We start from the raw sequence: 18056 nt of genomic DNA on the forward strand, positions 1-18056 counted from the left end.
GAATTGATTTCTAACCAAATGAACACTTTTTGAAACATTAGGATAATCAAAGATTGGGGAAAAAAAGATAATGCTCTAATATGTACCTTGCAGTTTGCATGCAGCTCTTAGATGACAATAGCTCACTGTTCTATGTTAGGATTTGAACTTCTAAACTACAAGCAACCAAAGATCTGTCTTTCAAAATCAGTAACCCACTGACCTATTTACATTATTTGCACTTAGTGATCTGCATAGTACATGTTCTTTGCAGCAGGCACATTAACTTTCTGCGCAACCTTTCCATGAATCAAAACTTCCACTAGACAAAACTCTGATCTCTCTCTAGGAAGAACATTAATCAACGTAGTTATCATAACATTTCTATTGTTGAAGAAAATTGCTGGAGGCCAAGAGGGAGGCAGCAAGCACTTTTAAAACCATAATATACTTGCCACCCAAAGTAAGCACCCGGTGCAAACACACCGGTCGCACCACCCTAGAGCTGGCACTTCTCAAGGGTCCTGTGACCTCAGTGAGAGTCACTGTTGCTCTAGGGTGTGCTACTTCAAGCCTGTCCACAAGACTAGAGGTGAACTTCAGTATGGATTGTGGTGGACAGGCCTCCAAGATTAATCCACACTTGCCCCCACTAGGGTAAACCTGCTTGCTAGTGCTAAGACACCGGGGCTTCTATGGCCTTGCGGGGCCTTCTTAGGCCTAGCATGGGAATATGCTCCCTCAGGAGAGTGGTCTGGGGGACTGGTCATGAAGGCTGAACCTGGTTCCTCAGTTCCAAATCCACAAGCTCTGACCATAGTGCCACATCCTCTCCCCCACTGAGAGAAACTCGCACTGCCTTCAGCTACAACCGAATTGTGCCCTGCTATAAATAGCTGGATGTGAATCAGTTCAAATTACGCACTAGACAAGAGCAATATATGCTGTCTAAAAAAAACGTAACAACATCTGGAAAAAAGCAAGCACCCACAGGGAATGCAAGATTAAGTAAAGCATGTAAAATGTAAGCAGGAACAACATGGATAACTTAAAGCATTTACACTCACTATTCAGAAATCAGTGTGTGCTTGTGCCTGAAAAGTTAAGGACATGACTACAGGGCCCGGAAGGGACCTGCTTCAATGTCCATTGCTTATAGCCTTACAAAACGCAAGCAGTATGGTTTAAAAAGACCACATCCATGACCACCGAGCCGCAGTAGCATTTTGTTTTCCCATCAATCCGGCATTGCAGTATCTCCAGGAGTCTTGCACTTCCTCATTCAGGGAAAACAATGCTGTTCAAAGAAAAGATAAAACATTAGTAGCGCTTCACTGGCAAACTCTGTATAGTGGCGCTAATGTGTTTGGGTGTGAATAAAATCAATCTTGCCGCTTTGTGAATATTGTCTTGCTTTATTTAGTTATTTTTCATAGTTGAACCTTTTATTTCTCTCACTCCTGAGGCTGTACTTTGGAATAGTATAAAGACAGAAAAAGACATTTGCAGCAAAAGTATTTTTCGTTTTTGCATCCACTTCACAGTGAAACAAATAAACGAAAGGAGGAAAGAGGGGGTGAGAAGTAGGCCAGCCCAGCCACCACCTCGTTCCCTGCTACAAGTGACACACAACAAACAAAAGTCACTGCTCTGCTGAACCGGGCCGGGGCCTAGGCCCTCCTTGCTCCTTCATTAGGCCCCGGCCCTTTTGCTTTTGATTCTGGCCCCGGCCCAGTTACGACGGCCCCAGACAGCGCCAGCACTGCCACCAGTCACCCATAAATCAGATCTGGCCAGGAACAAATAGCGCTCACCTGCAGACAGGGGGAATTAAATCACGGGGTGCCGTTCTCTTTCCCTGTTCCTGACGGTCTCCCTCTGGCCTCCGAATGCCTGCCTCGACCTCGCCTCAGAGTCACGTCACGTCACGCGACCATGATGATGCAGTAGACGTGCGCAGCGTGACAGGTCAGGTGGTGGAGGAGGGGGGGGTTTAATAAATTATAATGAGTAGGGCGGCGGGCGGCGGCTGATCATAATAGCCTGCCTCTACACGCGTCGGAGCACCGCAGCAGAGAACCCTTGTCCTGCTCACACCAGGCCTCGGTCAGACAGGCTTAATGTAAGCACTGTGTTCTGTTGTTGGGACCGATTTGGACCGACCGTGACTCACGTCGGTCCAAATCGGCCCCAACAACAGAACCGGCCCCCTGTCGCAAAACCGGCCCCCACCCCATCCAGCCTACCGGGGGATTGCCCGGTGCCCGGAATCACCAGTCCGGGCCTGCCGGTGGCTTTGTGTACTTTTGTCGGTCCCGAAGATGGTGTCGGTACCGAGGAGCTGGAGCTGGGTTTCGACACCGAGTGTTTCGGTGCGGAGTTCGGTGTCGAAGTGGAGGCCGTTTTCTTTTTCGGTGCCGAAGAGTGTTTATCGAGCCGCCGGAAGGCTTAATCGTTTTCTTTACCGGTCCCAAAGGTGCGGTGTGGGAAGCAGTGTCTTTGGTCTTGCTTAGGCCCGGAGGCGAAGGCGTGACCGAAGTCTTTTTCGGTGCCGGCAAGGGTGTGGGGGGGGGGGGGGGGGGGGGAGGGAGGGGGGGGGGGATTAGATTAGTACTCACGACCCTCTGTGCCGGAGTGATGTCCTCCACATCTGAATCGTCAGCTTCGGAGGCGCTGACGAGTCCCTCGTCGGTGTGATATTGTTCTGGAGCGTCGACGCCTTCCCCGAAGAGGTCGTCCGGAATCGCCGTCGACGAGTGTGCCATGGTTCTTCTGGCCCTTCGGTCTCGAATAGTTTTCTTGGACCGGAAGGACTTGCACGCCGGACAGTCTTGAGCCTCGTGTTCAGGGGAGAGGCAGAGATTGCATACTTTGTGGAGATCGGTGTTGGGGGAATTTGGACCCACATCGAGGGCACTTTTTAAAGGGAGTCCTTTCCATTAGCCAGGACCGGAGCTTGGGTAGGCCCGAAGGCCGTCGTCGACGACTGGAATCGAAGGTCTTGCCGATGAGAGGCGCGTCGAGTGGGGAGATCGCGATCGAAAACAATACCGCGAATTGGGGTGAGGATTGCGCGTCGATAGTCGAACTGGAAGCTGTTCGGTACCGGAGCGCGAAGATTACATCCGAGCCCGGTGGCGGAAAATACAATCTGAGGATGGAGCCGAAGCCCATGCGCAATACGATCCAAAGGAGGAGTCACCGACCTCGTGACTTCCAAAGACTTTCCAAGGGGAAAAACAACTGGAAACATCCAGGCCCAACACCAGATGGCGATCTATGCACAAGTGTGTAATCTGCAGCTCATATGCCTCGAACATAAAGAACTGGTTCCCCTTTCATATTGGTTTTGTTTTCTGGGGGTAGTACGATTGCCCTCCGTTCAACTTAACATGTGTAATGTTCTTTATGCAATGATCTTTGGCTGTCGGAAGACATTTGGCAGGTGGACAGCTTGATAAGGTGGAAGCCTGAAGTGGCCCTGGGAAGGAACTGTGGGTTTGTTCTCATTACCACTCTGTTCTTGTGTATCTGTTAGTACGGTTCCTGCGATTGCAGCTTGCCGACCCTGGTGTGACCAACAATGTGATGGCTATCAAGAAGGCTGTCCTATGCATTGATTAAAAGAGCTCCTTCATTAGCTAGGTGAGCATCATGTTTAGGTTGCACATGGGCGTGGGTGCCGACCTTGGTGATTCCATCCTCTTTGCTCCCTCTTTTGACGTAGTGAAGCAGCTTGTCCCGATTGGTCCCCTAGTGTTTGCCACTATGGCCGGAAAGTGGTTCTTGAGTGATGTGTAGGTGAGGTTGTCATCTAGCCGCTATGTCCAGTACGTAATGTTTGCAGTATTCTGTGTTCTATGGTCCATAACGTCTTTCCTGTCGCACCAGTGAACACATCTGTGCCTTCTTGCACCATAGCAGTTTCATGTGCTTGGACTCAGAATCTCCTTGCTTCCCTTTCAGATGTCTGATTTATAAGTCTCCAGGAGCCAAGCTGCCGGTTGAGGCTGGCTGAATCAGGGTGGCAGGCCTGTTTCTCCTGCATTGTCAGTGGGTAATGCGAGGGAGGTAGCTTCATTATTTCCCCTTGCAAAATCTCCATAATATCTGAGAACCACCTCAGTCATACCTGTTATGGTGCTATTAAGATGAGTGTCATGGGCTTGGCTATCACCAGCGGAATCAGAAGAATAAGCTAATTTTCCTTACCAATGTGACGATGGGGCATTCCCCCAGGACAGGTTTTCCTGGTACCTGAACGCAAGGTCTTGGCATTTTGTTTTTTCTGGGGTTGCAAAGAGGTCTAGGTCTGGGGTGTCTGATTTTTTAAACTACCTTTTGCAGTACTTGCTGTTTTAGCTCCAATTCCCATGAGGTATTTGCTGGTCTGCTTAAGTCTGTCTTCCTCTACCTTTTGATCACCTGGTAGATGTACAGCTATCAGGTTTATGTGGCTCTGTATGGTCCATTTCAAGATGTCCTGCAACTGTTTGCAAAGTGCATATGACGTTGTCCTTCCCCATTGTTGAAGTAGAACACTGTAGTTGTGTTATCTGTCTAGATCCCCTTAACCCGGGTGTGAAAGGATTTTAATGCCAGAAACACTGTCTAGAATTCCAACACATTTATGTTTTACAGCCTACACCAGACTCCACAGACCCTGATGATCAGATTTCCCTGCTCCCCACCCAATGTCAGATGCATCTGTGATAATGGTAAGTGAGGGAGTTGGCAATTTATAGGGTCTGTACCTCGTGAGTAACAACCACTAGATCCTACCAACTACTGGTGGCCTGTGACCATTTGTTCTGTAACCATTCTTGGATTGGCTGCATATGTAACCAGTCATGTGAAATGGGTGGTATACAAGAGACCATCATGCCTGTTAATGTAATTATTGTCCTCACAGTCAGCGACTGACCCTTCTGGTAGAGTTTAGTTTGGCACCTAGGAGCACTTTTTATTGCTCAGGGACTGGGGATGATGTTTCTTGATTTATGGTAAACATAAGCTTGTGGAGTGTTACCATAACTGTCAATGTTTTTCTGGCACTTGGCTCACAAACTCACTTTTACCAACTAGTCATCCAGCTAGGGATATTAGTGTATTTGTTTCTTCCTCAGCGTGAAGCTACTCCTGCCAGACACTCTGTTAAGACCTTGGATGAAGATTTAGTCAGAAAGGGTAATACATTGAACAGTCTACAACAAATCTGAGGAACCTCTTGCGCTTGGAGTTTATCGGTATGTGAAGGTAGGAGTCCTTGAAGTATATGATAGCTACGCAGTTCCATCCATTTCATTAAAAGCAGTAGGTCCTCTTGTAGGTGATCATTTTGAATAGCTGCATCTTGATGTATTTGTTGATCAGTTTCAGCTCTAATACTGTTTGTAAGGAATTAACCGATTTTGTTAATAGGAAGTCCCTTGAGTACACCCTCTGGTTGATCTCTCTTGTGGACCCATTCTATTGCTTGATTTAACAGAAGCTTTTTTTACTTTGTGCTGGAAGTGAGGTAATTCCTGTTACCTGTTGGTGCGGCTCTTTGTTCTTGCTGGAACTGTTGGTGATTTGTGAGCAATTCTATGCAATATCCATGTTCTATAATGTTCAGTATCCACTTGTCTGAAGTGACTGCCCCCATTTGTGGAGGAATCCCCTTAATTCTGGTCACTACTGGTATTGTGTTTTGGAGGCATAGCTCGAGGGATTCACTTTGCTGTGAACCCAGTGCCATTGGGGGTCAGCAGTCTTCCCCCTGCTCTGCACCACAAGTGCTGCTGTGATAGAGGCGGACTTCCATTGCAGCACAGCAACGTGTGTGCCACCTGGTTGAATTAAGGACGTATTGTCAGAGTGGTGCCTCTCTTAAATAGCCCCAGAAACTGTAGAGCTCCACTGTTTCACTGTCCTTTCTCTTTTATCTGTCGTAATACCTCATCCCCTGCATAGCCAAAAATCTGGTCCCTTGCGAAGAGCAGATTTATGACTGAGTCCTGTACTTCTGGCTTGAACATTAGTGTTGTGCCCGTGCACATCTGCCGGCTCGCAGTGTTTGCTGCATCCAGAGACGATTTGAGGTAGGTGTGTGATAGGATCTTTGTCTCCTGCATAAGTGTCTTCCCCTCTTTCTGTACTGCTCAGGGAGGTGTTGTATCAGTATCTCTTCTCATTGTTAATTTCCATAGCTTACAGACCCAGTGGCGGAAAAAAGAATTTGAAGATAGCAACCATGCACAGGAGTTTTTGGAACGTATGTCTGACATCATATGGGGAGAACATATCACCAAATGAAGCTTGTCAAAGCCCACGCATGGGAAAAAAACACCACAGAAAAAATAATTTTGACCCAACCCCAGATGGCAGAATATTGCACTGCATGTGAATTCAGGAAGGATCTACACAGCAAAATAGTAATGTGCCTGCTTCTGAATTCAAAGGTGAAGTAGAATGTTCTGGTTCTGGTACATAAGGCAAAGATGTAAACCAGTCTAGAACTAGAGAGATGAGCAACTGAGTGTAGCAAGTTTACTACCACAGGATGCAGAATTAATTTGCAGTATGCCACCAAGATGAATGAGGCAGTGGCAACCTTAACAAGACTCATGGAAACAAATGAAATAAATCAGAACGATCTCTAAATAAGGAGACTAAAATACCTGTAGACTGAGATTCTGAAGTGAGACTCCAAATGACAATGGAGAGTCATGATTTGTGATCTAAAAACAAGAAGAAAAAAATGAAATGCGTTAAGAATATTTGCATTGTGGAAGGCGGTTTAACAAATAAAAAGGAATGGCAATCATGTTGAAACATTATGTGTCATATTTTACAGTTATTTGAACCTGAAGGGCAGAAGACACAATTTTTGTAGTTTAGAGAGTAAGGAATAAATAAAGTTAGCCCCACACTGAAGATCTATTTGTTGCATTTTGCCATGGTCACACATTGTTATGTTACATAATGTTATATGTTCTATGTTGTGAGATTTTATATATTAGAGACCTTTTCATAGCATTCGTTCTGCCTCTGCATTGATAGGGCCTTTCAGCAATTACAGAGTCTGGGAGCCATCCAAAAAGCATCCAGAGTGAAACTTTCCCCAAGCACCCGAGCTCTATTTAGCATGGAAAGATGTGGTACCAGTGGTGTAAAGGAACCTAGCCCCCGCCCTTATGTGAATTAGTCATATTACAGGAATTGTGGAGCCTGATGGTTGATACCAAATTGTTTTTTCATATTCTAGGTCTGTGGGCATGCCTGTTGCACTTTAGACCATGTGTGTGAAATATAAATTATTATCAAAAGCGTACACATAACAGAAGTAGTATTCTCTGTCACTGGGTGCCACAGATTGTGTTGTTTAGTACCTATTTAGCCAGAAAGACAGCTTGTGCCCCACACCTCTAGTATTATAATGCTTCCTTAAAAACAAAGAAATTCTAACTCCTTTAAACGTCCCTCAAACTTCAGATGAGGTTGAACAGAAGTGTGTGTGCTGGGTGCTAGGATGCCAATAGTTTAATGTACAATGTTATCTTTTAGAGTTTGGTAGTTCAGACCAGTGGGCTTTTCCTCCCCAGAAGCAAGACGTTGTGCCATCTTTCCCTGCCAATGGGTACAATGAAATCTATTCCTTTGTTGTTTCTGAAGCTGGAATGCTGTAGGAGGGACTTGCAATATATGACTCTAGTACACAGTACTCTTCAACCCAAACGTTTCAATGTCTACATGTCATTATTACCATTTAATATTGTTAAAGGTCTTCAAATAGTTCAGGAAAAGAATTGTGAACTTCAAAGCTAAAAAACTTTCAAGAGCTTTTTATGATGAAATGGATTAATTAGAATAAATTGTAGGACACTTGTACAAATGAGAATTGCAGTGGGATTTGAATCAGTCTTTTAAATACACAAACAGAATCTACAGTCTCTAGCTCGTGTGAAAGAGAACCTTTTGCTCATACGGTTTTTAGTCAAGGTTTAGCACAGTTAGTTTACCATCCAGAGCCTTCTATAAGTAACTTTTAAGAAGACATTCCTTCAAACTCATGGAATGTTCAGTAGTGCAATGCCAGAGAACATCAGCACACGTCTACCAAGCACACAAAACTTTAATAGAAAGCCTGACCCAGTCTCAGCCTGCATGCGTTCAAGCTACTGTACCTTCCACACGCTCTGTTCAGAATAGGCACTAGTCTGAGTGGAGCGTATGGAAAGGTACACTGGCTTGGACGCATGCAGGCTGAGACTGGGTCAGGCTTTATATGTGAATTTTGTGTGTGGGGTAGACGTGTCCCTGTCTCAGCCTGCATACGTCCAAGCCAATGTTCATTTCACATGCTCCACCCAGACTAGTGCCTATTCTGAGCGGGAAGCCGACAGGAGGGTGGTCTGAAGAAAGGGGATTAGGACTACTAGTACAAGAGCCACTAGAAGCTTGGGAAATCTCTGAGCATCTGAATCGTTTTAGGGAGGCTCCTAACAGGTAAATGTTAGGGGCAAAGAAGGTTGACCAAATAAGGTTCTTAAGCAAGACTGGGCCAAATTAGGCTTCAGATCCACAGCAAACATCCATCTCATAAAGCAAAACGACATGTCATTCTTTCGGGGGGGAGTCTATTGTTTTTAGTATCACATAATACAAGAGGCAAGCAAGCAATGGAAGCCTTGAGGAATGTTTGCTGGGAAATCAGCCACCATATGTGATAACAAATATATTATATTCCTTAAGGTTCCTGGTTAAATTCAAGTAAAATTAGAGATTCCTCCCATATATCTAGGGTTGAGGAAAAAAAAATAGATGCAAGCTTGTGCATAGCTTATATGTTAGCACATGCGGAGCAAAAGTGTGTCTCGGTCCTCTAGTACAAGGCATTTCACAAATATGTGGTATGGGGAATGGATATACCTGTACGTTTGCAATTTGGAACAGAGGTCACATTGCTCCAATGAGGTGCATAAACCATTTTTTTGTGCATAGCGAATGACTGACGAGCTATGTCAGTGGAATGATAAGACTCTGTCACTGTACAAAAACAATGACCGAATGGCATTGCTGGAAGTCTGATTAGCTGCATGTCCAGCAGGAAGGTAATTGCATTGGAGTTCCAAACTTGCACGTGTCTGCTCTCCCGTTCCCATTTATTTTCTGAAGCCTTCTAAATGTCACCTATCATATTTATTTTAATACTGTGTTATTATAGTTCTGGGTGCCACCAGGTAACAGTTGTCACCTCAACAAAACTGGATTCTACAAAGATGACCGGAACAGGGGAAATAGGTGGCAAGGACACAGAGATATTCAGTACTACGTAAGCAATGCTTGAGTGAAGAATGTATTATGTGCTATGGCACTATGAACTATCCTGACTTGCCATATAAAAGGCGAATAACACCACAAGGGACATTGAAGTTCACATAAGGACCCTGAAAACACCCATAGGAATAATCCTTTCACATGCCTGAAGCCGCCAAAGTGCTGAGAAGCAGGTAACAAATTCTAACTGTGGAATATTACCGCAACTTAATGTTGGCACTATGTTCAAAGTACATTTCTTACAAATGTACCTTCCTAATATCCTTTTCCACTTTCATATTAGGAGGAACCTCCATCGCCTCTTCTCACCTTATTTATTCAAATCCACAACAATGGCATGTATGTTTGTAAGGTTCCGAATGCTGCCTCACTACTAGCTTAAAAATCTTCTATGAACAAATCTACCTGAAACCTAGATTATTTTGTGGGGTGTCATTATGGGTCATGGTCATATTTAAGTCTTTGGATTCATGGATAAGTTGATTCCTGAGCATACAAACTAAAATGGTGTATTCAATCACATGATCCGAATTTGCTAATGTTACTGAGAAATGAATAGGTTAAAAGCGGTCTGTGTGCACATAGCAGATTTGTAAAGCGCAAACAATTACCCGAGGGTGTCAAGGCGCTGGGGGGCCATCGGGAAGATTAAGCGATCTATTGCCCAGAGTCACATGGTGCTGGGCTGATCTGCCGGCACCAGGGCTCGAACCGTGAGCCCACGGGTTCCAGAGTCACCTGCCATGGCCACTGCGCCACACCTCTTCCCGACCCACTTTTATGAAGCACAGGATTTTAGTTTCCATGGCTTAAGCCAAGCATTCAATTACATAGGCCATACCTCTTAGAAAGGATTCCAAGATATACTTCTGTGGACATGAGTCTTTTAGAGACCCCCCCCTTCCCCCCCACCTTTTCTTCCCACTTCAAACACTGGCACGCAGGGTCCAGAGCTGCTGGGCACTCTCCAGTTTGAAACTGCGCTAGCACCGTAGGACCTTGCCCGTCACTCACTGCCAGTGCCAGAATGACCTCAGTGACCTGCTACAAAAGGGGCTCCAGGCGAGTCAGTTCTGGGCCGTGGGTCTTGAAAATAACTGCTCTGGCAGTGGAATTAAGGCCCTCAACTTCCTTCAGTATCACCCCACTGCCTCAACCTGCCCACTACCCTTTGTTATTGGCTTCATCATGTTGCATGTTGGTGAATCTCAGACCCACACCGAAGGACTGACTGGCCATACAGGGCATCGGACGTTTCCCTGGACGGGTGCGGGCCGATTTTGTTACTGGGGCAATACTGTGTTGTAGCAGTGCAGTAATTTTAAAAGCACTGCAGAGTTCCTTGTATATCTAACGTTCGCAGACAACAATCAAAGTGTCAAGCCAACTCTGGTGATTAATGTACCTGCTGGAAAGAGATCCGAGTTTTGTCTAGTGGCAGTTTTGACTCATCTAAAGTAGCACAGAGGGTTAATATGCGTGGTGCAAAGAGCATGTATTATGCAGAGCACAGAAAAGTATTTTATGTGCATAGCTCATTGGGCTACTACTTTTGTCACAGAGATCATTTTGTTACTGTGCAGTTCATAAGTTACAATCGTAATCAAGGTTAAAAAGTTACATTTTTGTGTCCCAATCTTTCATTATTCGAATTTTTCTTAAAAGGGTTTGAATGGGTAGAAATAACTTCTCATTATAAATGAACCCCAACAACTGTGTTGCGTTCCGAATCCTGAGTTTGTGCTTCCGCAGACCAAGCACTCCAGAATGGATGACATGTGAATCCTACACCTTTGTCTTCTGTAACATTTTCTATACACTGTTTTAAACATGTAGGATTCATTGTCTCTGTGTTTATTATGTAAAATGGTCCAACACCCTGCACTTGTATGAGAGGCGCTATAAAACAAATGAAATAAATGTGAGAGAGGGGCTATGGAGAGATGAAAGGCACTGTTGGAGGGTGATAGTGAGGGAATCATTGAAGAGCCCTAATAAAGATTGCTGTACCCTGGTGCCCTGTAAGATCATCATTCACTATGCTTTAAAAACGAATACAATTGATTATATAATGAAAAATGTCTTGTAGAATACTCCAATTTTTGGGGTGCTTTTGGTTCCCTGCCCACACCCACCAACATTATTTAGTACGAAACGGCCCTGTTGATGCTGTTGGGTCTCTACTGCCCTGCTTAAAACTTTAAATATGATTTTACACATGTAGACATTCTTCAAATACCTGTTTTGAACAAGCAAAACAATACATACTTACATCATCTTCATATCTAATATGAATGTTGGATATTCTCAATTGAAGATTCTTGATGACCTGGGTGACCAATTTTTCAACAAAGGTGTCCTGTTTTTCTTCTTTTGGCTTTTCTGAAACATAATTAATAAGTATTGGAAATCAGTTAACCAAATCAAATGTAAATTTACTCCACAGAGACACATACATGCTCCACTGCAATAAACTGGAGTATGCGGCAGGTAGGTTTTACATTCAGTTTGTTTTCTTGGCGCATATCCTATTCTACTAGGAATTATGGTGTGCAACATGATCAAAATATTGTATAGCATAAATCTGGGCACACGATTATTGCATCTGTAATAAACTGAAGAATTATGTAACGTCAACTTAACAGAGGAAATAAATAGCAGAGTTGGTTAAATCCAACTATAACATAACAAACTATGACTTTTTTTGAGAGGGGGGTGAATTATATTGTTGTCCGGGGCATCCTTATGGCAGAGACAGAGTGAATATCCTTTAACAAGGGTCTACTAGGACATTGTGTAACAAGGCCCATGTACACTTTCGATGAGGTTCACAGTAATGGAAAAGGATTACATAACAGGGTGTGGGACGTCTAATATGTAGTGATCACCATATTTGTGGTTTATTTTAAGTCCAGCTGTTGCAGCAGTTCATTAAACTTCATGGGATATTGCCTTTTAAACATTAAAGATGCAAAAAACTGGCGGAAACAGGAAAGATGGGTGGATGATGATCTAAATAGTCATTCTGAGTGCACAAACCTGTAAACTAATTCATTGAAAGTTGAAGAAAATATCAAATGTGATAGCAAAGAACATGGTACATTTTGATATTTTAAGAGGTGCAAAAGATAACTGTAGGAGAAGGGCAGAAAGAATAGATGGAAATGCACAGAGATGCAGAGAGTGTAGTTAGGAGTTCCAGACGTCCAATATAAAAAAAACAATACAGATCTGCAAAATAAACAATAAAAAGGGTACTTGGGGTACCGAAATGGGCAGCAGACAAGAAATAAGCCGGGAAACAAAGTGGGAATGACTATACCTGCACTGGAAATAACAGTCAGTATTGGGGACCGGTTCACAGGTTAGATGTTGTAGTAATACTACATTGTAAAACTGAAGAAAGAAAGGGTAAACTGTAGTAGAGGAAAGTAAACCCAAAGTGTTATATTAGAATACAAAGAGACCTGAGAAAGTCATTGGAAATATCTTGGACCATCTTGTTTAATCACTTTTTGGAGACAGATGAATCCTTCGCTAACGTGAAGGTAGGAAAGAAGTTGGCAGCAATAACCTTGTAGCCCCACTTTGAAGGTGGTGAAATTACAAAAAATAAATGAAAGAAAGATTCTTGAAAGACTTTGGTCCTATGGCTTTGGAGCAGCAAACTTTAAGCAGGAATGATGTTACACATGACAAGTCTAATACATCTCCTATGACTATATGCATTTTAGGGACATAGATGGTTGTGGTATACTTTTATTTTAGCAGGGCATTTGACAGTAGCCAGCTTAAGTTGCCTCAGTGGAGGTGCCTGGGTCGTTAAACTGGATTAGAAGATAGGTAAATGATGGGGATTAGGAAACAACTAAGTGACAGGGATAAATTGGAAGGTCACTACATATTTTAATGTAATAAATAGGTTAATTTGTTCTCAAAAGTCAGAAATAAATTGTTCTGTGATCCAATTGATGGTCTGAAACAACAAAGGTGAGTTGTGGATGCTTACTGACCTTGGTCCGCCACTTTCTGTTTTGCTTCTTCAATTCGTAGCAATTCTCGTTGTCTTGCTTCAATGAATTGTTTTTCTTCTTTTTCCGCATCATATTTTATGCCTAAAAAACAAAAGAAAGTGAAATCACAAAATGTTCAAAAGAAGAAATTATGGAGCTGTATTTTATTCTAGCAAATGGATTGTTAGGAGCTATGAGCATTGCTTCTGTGATAAAAATAATTGTAAATCACCACTGATTTGTAATAGAAACATTCTGTTTTACAGTTAAATTTCAGCTCCTTTGAAGTAAAACGTGAGCGCACAACTGTTATCACAATATAATAGTATTGCACTCAAGTTTTGTTTCCCAAACAGTAATCATGCAACTTCATGTAAATCAGAGGTTTTCACAGTAACGTCCACATTGCCCCATAGGCTCTCAAAGTCCTCTTAATATATGCCCAGCGTTTCCTGCAAAAAGTAAATACTAAGAGTGTCACTCAACAATAAGGCAAAGGCAAGAGCGAATTACTTGTTGAGCCTAGTGAGGAACGAGAGAGAGAGAGAGAGAGAGAGAGAGAGAGAGAGAGAGAGAGAGAGAGAGAGAGAGAGAGAGAGAGAGAGAGAGAAGAGAGAGAGAGAGAGAGAGAGAGAGAGAGAAAGTGAGAGAGAAAGTGAGAGAGAGAGAGAGAGAGAGAGAGAGAGAGAGAGAGAGAGAGAGAGAGAGAGAGAGAGAGAGAGAGAGAGAGAGAGAGAGAGAGAGAGAGAGAGAGAGAGAGAGAGAGAGAGAGAGAGAAAGTGAGAGAGAGAGAGAGAAAGTGAGAGAGAGAGAGAGAGAGAGAGAGAGAGAGAGAGAGAGAGAGAGAGAGAGAGAGAAAGTGAGAGAGAGAGAGAGCGAGAGAGAGAGAGAGAAAGTGAGAGAGAGAGAGAGCGAGAGAAAGTGAGAGAGAGAGAGAGAGAGAGAAAGTGAGAGAGAGAGAGAGAGAGAGAGAGAGAGAGAGAGAGAGAGAGAGAGAGAGAAAGTGTGTGAGAGAGAGAGAGAGAAAGTGTGTGAGAGAGAGAGAGAGAGAGAGAGAAAGTGTGAGAGAGAGAGAGAGAGAGAGAGAGAGAGAGACAGAGAGACAGAGAGACAGAGACAGAGAGAGACAGAGAGACAGAGACAGAGACAGAGACAGAGACAGAGACAGAGACAGAGAGAGAGAGAGAGAGACAGAGAGAGAGAAAGTGAGAGAGAGAGAGAGAGAGAGAGAGAAAGTGAGAGAGAGAGAGAGAGAGAGAGAGAGAGAGACAGAGAGACAGAGAGACAGAGAGACAGAGAGACAGAGAGACAGAGACAGAGACAGAGACAGAGACAGAGACAGAGACAGAGACAGAGACAGAGACAGAGACAGAGACAGAGACAGAGACAGAGACAGAGACAGAGAGACAGAGACAGAGACAGAGACAGAGACAGAGACAGAGACAGAGACAGAGACAGAGAGAGACAGAGAGAGAGAGAGACAGAGAGAGAGAGAGAGAGACAGAGACAGAGAGAGAGAGAGAGAGAGAGAGAGAGAGAGAGAGAGAGAGAGAGAGAGAGAGAGAGAGAGAGAGAGAGAGACAGACTACTTTTTTGCCACACCAACATTATGTGTGCGGAAATAGCTGACAAAATGACCAATATATGAAAAGTAGCGAGAGAACTGGAGGAAAATCTGGTAGGACTAGCCAAACGACTCGTGAAAGAGAACAGAAAAACTGCAAAAATAGGCTCCAGAGTAATATGTTGAGGAAATCGCCCACTGCTGGAGATTACTGGAGGACAAAATGTGTGTTTTCCAAGGTGGTCTCAAAAGGGAAATTCTCAGATAGTTTTCCAGCTGAAGTCACAGCGTGACTGAGAAAACAGTACACCAACAGATGTCCAAGGGATGATATTTTATGATGGGTGTGTGGGTCACTGGCTAGTAAACCAGGGGTCCTCTTCTGGGAGAGTTGTGATGGGTGGAGCGGTTGTTTTAGGGGTAAGTTTGAATTAGGTAGTGTGTCTCTTCTCTACCACTGCCCACCTAGCAGCCTGCTTTAGGCAGTTATGTTCTATGTGTAGGCTATGGCACATATATCATTTATTGTTTAATTGTGTAAAGTTTGTGGTTTCAGTCTTACAGTTTCTGTGCAGGGATGCTGAGTGGCTAGTAGTGCCATGTGGCTGTTGAATTTCCAGATACCTCCGTGAAGATTCAATCAAAATTACTTAAAACAAAAGTGGCCCAGAGTAGATAGAAATGGCTATCTTCTACTGCACGGGCAAGTGAATGTGGTGATGGTATGGTAGGTCTACAGGTAGACTGCTACAGTATGGGCCGCAGTAGTCTGTGGAAAAAGCAGGGAAGCAATCCTGCATTCAAAGCATCACAAGAGCTGACAGAAATGTATTGTAGCACCAGAAATTATAGAAGCTACCTTTAGGACTTTCAATTCTGGATAGCGAGAACATCCTTGAATTATAGAACAAACTTGTTAGAACAGGACTGAGAAGGGCATCCATAGGAAGAGTTCAATCAATTCAAAAATCTAAACCTCAAACAGGCCGATGGTAGTTTACACTTGGTAAGAATGGTTGGGTGGCAGACCATAGTGTGAGAACACTGGAATGATGGCCCTTTGATCTGGCCAAGGCCATCACCCTGCATTGTGCCAGTGTAGTGATCTTTAGCAAAGGTGAAATAAATATTGGTCTACTATCTATGCCTGGCTGACTAAGGTTCTTTGAAGTTAATCAAATCACTCGCTTCCCTCATGAAATGAAGAGTTGACAGCGATGTAACAGAATGTGTGAAAAGATGGTATAGGAAAAATAACGGACACATTGGTGGGGGATAAGTGTAATGCACAGAAATAAAAAAAAGGGAGAGGACTGAGAAAGAAAACTGGAACGGGATGAGCTGAAAGGGGAATTGGGAAAGATACAGGTCTTAAGACCTGGCTCTTTAAGACATAACCTTAGTACTTCTCTATTTTCTCTTAACTATCCATCACTTTTCACCTTATGGCTGCAGGATGTTGGTCGACAAGCGCCTACACACCTTCGGGTATTAGTTGCGCTATATAAATAAATAAATAAAAATAAGAAGAAAAAGGGGAAATACTGGAAGATAATCTGAGAATGAGAGAGGTAGAGGTGACAAACCCAAAGAAACAAGGGTTAGCGAATGAGAGGTGTTGATGGGAGGAAGTGTAGTGACAGTGGTCACTAAAGAGAAAAAGAAGAGCGGAGGGAATCCAAAGAAACAGAGGTCATTACTTACTATCGTCCTGGTAGCAGAAACAGCCACAGCATCACTCCCAGTGATAGTGTGTGATGTGGCTTGCTGCTGGTCTCTAGTGTCAGTCTGTTAGGACTGCCAAACTGAACCACCCAACCCATTTTGTTCCAACTAACTGCCTGCTGGTTGCTACTACCAATCCAACTGAAGATCCTGGGGAGATGGTTTGTAGCACCATCCAAAGTTACTCTTGTGCCTGAACAGACTTGGTGGTCTTTGGATGAAATCATCTAAATTTCTCCAGGCCGACCAATCAGATTCAAGTAACATGTAAGAAGCTAATAGTGAGAGGGCTTGGTAAGCTATAATACACCTACCTGCCTAGCAGTAGGTCTAGTGTGACAAATTTTGGTGCTGCAAATTTCTTGCACTGGTACCGCTTGTGATACCGCCTACTTTTTCCACACTATTTGTTTTCTATCAATTTACATAACTGAAAACTTAATTTAATCCACACCATCTCATCCTAAACACAATTTTTCTTATCACCTAAGTGACTAGGCATTCAGTATCAGTTGTCTTAGGTCCCATTAAAAACCCAGTGGATATGGAGCATTGTAAATTGCCAGTGAATCTTAGATCTGTGGAAATTGTTGTGTTAACAAAACCAAGCATGTAAGAAACACATTGTGAGGATTTTAGCCCGATCTCCTTACTGAACTCGGAGGTGAAAATTCGGGCCAAGATGTTAGCCACCTGCCTAACAGGGGTTATCAATCAGTTGGTCCATCTGGACACTCGGCACAACTTGCGCCAAGTGCATAATGCAATGGACTTAAGACCTGTCAGGACCACAGATTCCTAATCTCAATTGATTTGTGGACGGTCTTTGACTCGGTGGACTGGGAATGCCTCTTTACCCTTATGCTTCGTGTATGATTTGTACCCAAGTTTATTGGTTACGTGTGTTTACTTTACACCAACCTTAAAGCCAGGGTGAGTCTAAGGGGGTGACCTCAGAGTCGTTCCCAGTGACACATGGCACCCGCCAGCGATGCCCCTTATTACCCATGCTGTTCGTTCTGGTGATTGAGCCCTTGGCAGCTTGAGTGCGAGTGGACAGGCCGTTTCAGGGCTTTCATTGGCCCTCTGGGGTGGATGACAGAATTTTGCAATATGCGGACTATGTCTTGTTGATTTGTTGCCGACCCGGAGTCGTTGGGAATTAAAGCCCTTCAAATTTTGGGCATATTTGGGACGTACTACGGGCTCCATGTGAACAATAAAAAAACACCTTGATTTATCTCATTACTCTCTGCCCAGTAGATATGCCGTAGTAGGAGCGGATATCAATATGTCCAGAGGGGATCAAGTACTTGGGGGTCTTTATCACTGATCATGCGCCGCAGTACTTTAAACAAAGCCTTGTGCTCCAGTTGGAGGGCCTTGTGAGGGATGTTAAATTCTGGTCCACTATTCCTCTATGACTTCTGGGATGCTCTGCAATTTTCAAAATA

General features: G+C 43.8%; 1 protein-coding gene across 3 annotated transcripts in view; it reads right to left on the bottom strand.

Annotated features, from left to right (window-relative positions):
• Positions 1 to 18056, bottom strand: part of VPS13A (vacuolar protein sorting 13 homolog A) — a 2314464-nt gene that overhangs the window by 2092128 nt on the left and 204280 nt on the right. For all 3 annotated transcript variants that reach the window (XM_085633365.1, XM_085633382.1, XM_085633374.1), the window contains exons 5-7: positions 13314 to 13415; positions 11573 to 11682; positions 6642 to 6701 (exon numbers count right to left, since the gene is read on the bottom strand). In XM_085633365.1, coding sequence (XP_085489491.1) covers positions 6642 to 6701; positions 11573 to 11682; positions 13314 to 13415 — 272 coding nt within the window. The remainder of the gene's footprint in view (positions 1 to 6641; positions 6702 to 11572; positions 11683 to 13313; positions 13416 to 18056) is intronic.

This window comes from Triturus cristatus, chromosome 2_1 (assembly GCF_964204655.1).
Source record: "Triturus cristatus chromosome 2_1, aTriCri1.1, whole genome shotgun sequence".
NCBI lineage: Eukaryota > Metazoa > Chordata > Amphibia > Caudata > Salamandridae > Triturus > Triturus cristatus.